Raw genomic sequence first — 6527 nt, forward strand, 5'->3', positions numbered from 1 at the left:
TTGAAGCTATAATAGGGGAGATAGCAGGTTTTTATTCCCAACCAAAAATGTCACTTAGCAGGTTTTTATCAGGAAGCCGACGACAAGTATATGTATTTCAAAACAGTGCAGTACTTGAGTAAATGCACTTAGTTTCATGCCACCATTAGAACACACAATATGCTGTACATGCAACTGATCCACTTGTTTATTGTTGAATGAGTCATAAAACAGGGCTGTGTGAGGCTAAAAATATTCATGCCGACCTAAAAACACACAAACATATTTCCACACTCACTTGCACGTGCACCATAACCCTGGCCACCCTCAGGATCTCATCTTCTCTCCTGACCTCCACCACTAGCTTATAACTCCCCTGCTCCTCTCTGTCAAAAGGCATCCCCGTGGTCAGCAACACTCCACAGGTTGGTCGAATTGTAAAGCGGCCACCGGGGTTTAGCAGAGTGTACTTCAGGGGCTCATTAAGACGGTGGCCGACCGTGTTGACAACCGTCACCAAGGTCACATTAGGTACATTCTCTGGGATAGAGGCAGAGTAGACTGGGAGAGTGAAGAGAAGACCGCTGTCTATAGCTTCTCGGACAAGCACTGTGACCAATGCCATGCTGGAGAAACGACCATCCCATACCTTAAAACAAAGAAAATTGACAAATAGGTGCCTCATTAGAACAATTCCACTGAATACATAAGGGATCTCTGAATATTTCTGATAGCTGACTCAGAATAATGTCAATGCAGGTAAGGCTCTGCTGGGTCATAATGTGTATTCAGAAACATGTTTTGCCCTTTTCTTAACAAAAATAACAAAACAACCCAAGGGCAGTAGGATGGCATGGGGTGCTTAGAGACAAGTCCTCTACAATGCAGAAACTCTGTCAACAAGCTGAAGCATTCTGAAACTAGACAGTGAATTAATATGGGTTCTGGGTGCACAGCTCTGCAGCTGACCCTGTGTGCTGACCTCCCTGAGGAAATCATTATTATATAAGCCTTTTTAGGTCAACTGTATGTTGCTCATCCAAGCTAGTAAGAGAAAAAAATAGAAATTCAGTTGTGTTGTGTGGAATCATTCACCTTCACATTAAACCGGTAGCGGTCTTTGCTCAGGTTTGGATTAATGACAGTCACGATCCCAGTGTAGCGCTCCACAGAGAAGTATTCCAGATTACTGTCAACTAAGGAGTAGGTTAGTTGAGGAGTGGTGGACTTGTCAGGGGTCAAACTGAGGTCAAAGGTCAAATCAGGATCAAAAGCTTCAACCCTAAAGACTTCAACCCCCATGAAGGTTGGCAGAAGGAGGACAGTCTCATAAACGTCCTGGGAGAACTTTGGAGGTGAATCATTGATGTTGATCACCTATAACAGGATATACACAGAGATTTAATAAAGAGAAAAGAATGTCATAGTATTACACATCTAAGAAATTGATTTTTATTTATTTAGTTAGTTAGTTTATTTGTGTCAAACTTTGAAGAAAAAAAAACAACTAAAAAAAAAACAATACAAGCAAGAAGTCAAATACATATGCACCTATCAATGGTCATAAATCACAGAAAAAGTAACGAAATACAATAAATTTAACATAAATGTATATACGAATCAACTCATAAAAACAGTTTGAGAAGGGACAGAAAGAAGCAATGGCTTATCTAGTCCTGCCCCTTCCTTACTTTCAGTGTCAGATTCATAACCAAATACAGGGTGACCCAAAAAAACGGGAATTTTTGAAGTGCGTATTGGCAGACATGAGCAAGCGGCAGCACTGCGAGACAGTGACCTTGAGCAAGTAAACACACCCCCATTTTAGTAACCATGGATCAGTGGAACGGGCAACAGCGTGCGTTAGCCATAAAAATGTTTTATAAAAAACGGTGATAGTTTGACAGCTGCGCAGAGGGAGTTCCAACGTTTTTACAACTTAGGACGTCATGGTGCTGTTCCATCAAAACACGCGATAAAATGTTGGATTAATAACTTTGAAGAGACTGGATCTGCCCTAAAGAAGAAACCAACAGGACGACCAAGAAGTGCTCGTACTCCACAGAACATTGATGTTGCACGCGAGTCTGTCTTGCGGAGTCCATGGCGTTCAATTCGTAAGCAAGCAGCTGCGGTTGAAATGTCCCGGGAAAGTGTTCGCAGAATTCTTACTTTAGATTTGAAATTTCATCCATACAAGCTGCAGATAGTGCAACAACTGAGGGAAAACGATTACCAGCTGCGATTAGAATTCTGTCAACAAATGATAACAAACGTAAACAATGACGATGAATTTCTTTGTTTCTTAAATGGCATGTTTTAAGGTTTCAATTACTATGAATAAAATATTTTTCTTCCATCACTCTTGGTTTTATTGGATTGTTAAAAAGTTCCTGTTTTTTTGTCACCCTGTATAATTCCTTCATCGCCTACCTATCACATTAAAATAGATGACAATGAGTAACTAGTCATATCAAATCAATGTAGGGAATTCAAAAATCATTTTTGGGAAGACAGAGCTGATTCATAGTCCCTTCCTTACCTTTATAATCACTTCAGCTGGACTGTCAGCGCTCCTTGGAGGCTGACCACTGTCTCGAACATGAACTCGGAAAAGGAACTCAGAGAAAGTCTCATAGTCCAGGCTGGCAATCGTTCTAAAATTTAAGAACAGTTAAAATGAGAACAAATCTATTCTTCCTCCCAGAAATCATGAAAAATATATAACCGAGTGAATCAGACATCCTCTGCAGAGATACTCGTGGTAAAATTTTGATCTCTTACCGAATTGATCCAGTTCCTGAGTCCACACTGAAAAACATGCAAGCTGTCTCCTCTATGATCTGGAAAGTTAACAGCGCGTTATGATTGCGATCCTTATCAGTCGCCTGGATGACTAGGGGTTTGCCGTCTTCTCCCAGGACAACACTGTTCACTGGAGCGGCTTCACTGATTGCTCCAACATACCTTAAAAAAGGGTAAAAAAGAGACAAAGCTGAAACAGAGAAAGGCTATACTTAAGCCCCTGCAGAAAAAAAAAACATGTCACAACTCCGCACGGCTCAACAAACAGCACAGGAACTTTTCACTGCCTGAGCTTTACTCCTTCATGGATACCTGATTTGCTGGAAGACAGGGGGGCTATCATTGACATCCCCCACTTGGACAATGACAGTTGTGCTGGCTTCAACTCCAGACATACTCAAAGCATGCACCACCAGAAAGTAAGATGTCGTTTGCTGCCAAAAACAACAAAAATGCAATTAGTAAAAGTGCTATTTTAGAACTCTGGGCGCATATATTGGTAATGCCTTCAAAAAGCATCATGTCAACACTATTTATTGGCAGAAGATGAAAATTCTAACACAAACCTCAAAGTCGAGTAATTTGCGTGTGAGGATTACACCAGTATGATGGTTTATAAAAAAACAATGCTCCTCATTGCCCCTGGAGATATCATAAAAGAGAGCTGATCGACTGAGGGCGCTAACAGTGGTCACATGCGTTCCTATTGCACTGTTTTCCATTATCTGTAAATACAAAGACAGGAAAGTAAGGTGAGATGTAATATTTATCCATGTTATTCCTTCTTACAGTGTTGCAATGAATTATCCTCTACATGTCTTTACCTCAGCCGGATACTCTTTCTGAGAAAATTTGGGCGTGGAAAAGTCAGACAGAACCAAGGAGATCCGAACTGTGGATGTGGCCATTAATGGAGGAAATCCACTGTCTGTGACACGCACAGTGAGAGTGTAAAAGCCAACAGAGGTAAGGTCCAGGTCCTTGGCAATCGAGATAAGACCAGTGGCATTATCTATGCTGAACACACCACCAGTGTTACCTGAGAGAAACAGGAAATTGAGAGACATTGTTTACTAGTAAACACAAAAGGAGGATTATTTCTAATACTGGTGTGTTTTCTTTTTGACAAATAATTACAAGCCAATCACAAGCTGCACTCAGAATAATGAGGAGAGGAAATGTAAAGGTAGCAGACTCTTATGTAAGACCACACCTGCTTCTATAGAATAGGAGAGTTGTCCATTAATTCCGTTGTCTTTGTCTAGGGCGGTCACTTGCAGTACCGAAGTTCCAACAGGAGAAGACTCGTAGGCAACAGCATCATACACTGTACTGGTAAAATATGGGATGTTATCATTGGAGTCCTCCACTGCCACCAGGATACGAGCCAGGTCACGGTTAAATGGAAACTCCTGATCCTTGACCTGGAGCAACATCAGGCGAAATGAAAGATGAATATGGATAACGCTGTGGGAGGCAATAAAGGATATCAGCTAAAATTAAGTACGGCAGACAGAGCTGCCAAAGGGTGCATAATTTGGAAAGGAAAACACACACACACACACAGCGAGTAAAAACCAACCAAACACACACAGAAACACATATCCAATCCAATCCAACTTTATTTATAAAGCACTTTAAAACAACCACAGTGGACCAAAGTGCTGTACAGAAGAGTAAAAGCACAATACAAATGAATAAAAGCCTCATTAAAATCAAATCAAATCAAATAAAACAAGTTAAAATATAAAAACAGAAACAAAATATCTCTTACCATATCTCTCACATATCTCTTACTAGGGGTGTAAGAAAATATCGGTTCTGCAATATATCGCGATATTTCACTTCATGATATTGTATCGCTATTAAAAAGTACTGTATCGATATTTTTAGGTATTTATTCAAATGCAGATTTTATGGAGGTTCATTTTTATTTTTTGATTTTCTTTATTAGGTAATTTTTAGGTGATTTTTGGTGATTTTTTTTGGGATGTTTTTGGTAATTTTTAGGTGTTTTTTTATAATTTTGGGGTGATTTTTAAGTGTTTTTTCTGTGTTTTTAGGTGGTTTTTGGGTACTTTTTGGGTGATTTTAAGGCGGGGGGTTTTTGTTAATTTTGGGATGATTTTTAAGTGTTTTTTCTGTGTTTTTTGGTGATTTTTAGGTGGTTTTTGGGTAATTTCTGGGTGATTTTTAGGTGGGTTCTTTTATTAAATAATGATAGTTCCTTTGTTGGGATCGCACAAAAATAATGTTCTGATGTTAGTTCTGAACTGACAGAACATGAACATTTGAACAGGATCTTAAACTGTAATGTCTGTAAAACGTAATTTATATTTTAACACACTTAAATTTGTGATATAGCATTAGATCCTGTTCTGATCAAATAAAAATGTGTTTAGTATTTGTGCAGATTTCTGGTGTGATTCAATACTTCAAGGTAATAATCATTTAAAAAAAAGAAACAAAACAAAAAATGGCCTTTTTAACAGTATCATGATATATCGCGATATATCGTATCGTGACCCTAGTATTATGATTTGTATCGCATCGCCAGATTCTTGCCAATACACAGCCCTATCTCTTACCATAATAGTGAGGATGTGTTGTGTTCTAGCCTCATAATCCAGTCTGTCTGCCGTGTAGACGACACCTGTTCCAGGGTTGACTCTGAATAGTCTCATACTGGCTGGGTCTACAGAACCGTAGATGGAGAAACTCAATCGCGCACGTTCGTCCACATCTGTCGCTCTAACACGCAGCAGCTCCATATCGACTGGTATATCCTCTGAAACACTGACATCATAAGCCGACTGCGAGAAGATGGGAGGGTTGTCATTGTTGTCTAATATCCTGATGAACACCTTAGTAGCAAAGAGAGAGAAGAAAAGTTAAAGTAGATTTGTTTCCAGTATTTTTATCATTCTTTGTGATAACAGTCCTGGAAGAATGTAAAAGCGGGATACTGATAATACCTGATAGAGTTGTATGTTTGCATCACCTCTATTTCTAGTTACAAGGTTGAGATGTTAGAGAAATGGAATTAACACTGAGCTATATTTTGGGCTTTTTCAAGCAGAACAGAGCATTGTTAAGGAAGGATGTGGACGTGTTTTGTTATACTTGACCTTTATTTGCCTAAACTAATCCCATTAATCCACTGATATCAAGGATTTCCTTTTCAAGGCAGCCCTAGTAGGCCAGCCAAGACATCAGAAGCACAGGAAATGTGAAAAACCATGCAACAAAGGGTGCATTTCATAGTCAGCAAGAGATAATTTCAAGGAAAAATAGGAGTGCAAGCGTAGGATGCAAAGAAGCTGGGAGTCAACAGCTCCCCTAGGAAGAGGGAACAATAATTTAATTTGATGTGGGTCTGAAGAGTATATGAGATGGTGCCAGTGCGTAACGGTGTACCTGTGCTGAGGCGAGGCTGGTGCCATCTGTCACCTGTACAGTCATGTTGTACACCGACTGCATCTCTGCATCTAAGGGCTTGGCAACAACCAGAGTCCCCACCCCAACCTGCAGGTCAAACTGCATGTCAAAGCTCCCTGGAATCACACACACACACACACACGCACGCACGCACGCACACACACACACACACACACACACACACACAAACACACAAACACATATACGTTACAAGGAGTTTCAGTCATTAAGAATTCACTCAGCGTGCTAAACTCAGGTGCTCTAAGTTATTACTGTGTAATTGTTTTGGCCAGGTGCCTGCGTCT

General features: G+C 40.0%; 1 protein-coding gene across 1 annotated transcript in view; it reads right to left on the reverse strand.

Annotated features, from left to right (window-relative positions):
• The window catches only part of fat3b (FAT atypical cadherin 3b), a 94327-nt gene that overhangs the window by 59096 nt on the left and 28704 nt on the right, over positions 1–6527 (reverse strand). Inside the window, exons 11-20 of the mRNA XM_030153902.1 lie at positions 6202–6338; positions 5373–5648; positions 3998–4208; positions 3609–3823; positions 3351–3509; positions 3097–3218; positions 2764–2946; positions 2522–2636; positions 1075–1356; positions 278–628 (exon numbers count right to left, since the gene is read on the reverse strand). Coding sequence (XP_030009762.1) covers positions 278–628; positions 1075–1356; positions 2522–2636; positions 2764–2946; positions 3097–3218; positions 3351–3509; positions 3609–3823; positions 3998–4208; positions 5373–5648; positions 6202–6338 — 2051 coding nt within the window. The remainder of the gene's footprint in view (positions 1–277; positions 629–1074; positions 1357–2521; positions 2637–2763; positions 2947–3096; positions 3219–3350; positions 3510–3608; positions 3824–3997; positions 4209–5372; positions 5649–6201; positions 6339–6527) is intronic.

The sequence above is a fragment of the Sphaeramia orbicularis genome, chromosome 14, assembly GCF_902148855.1.
Source record: "Sphaeramia orbicularis chromosome 14, fSphaOr1.1, whole genome shotgun sequence".
NCBI lineage: Eukaryota > Metazoa > Chordata > Actinopteri > Kurtiformes > Apogonidae > Sphaeramia > Sphaeramia orbicularis.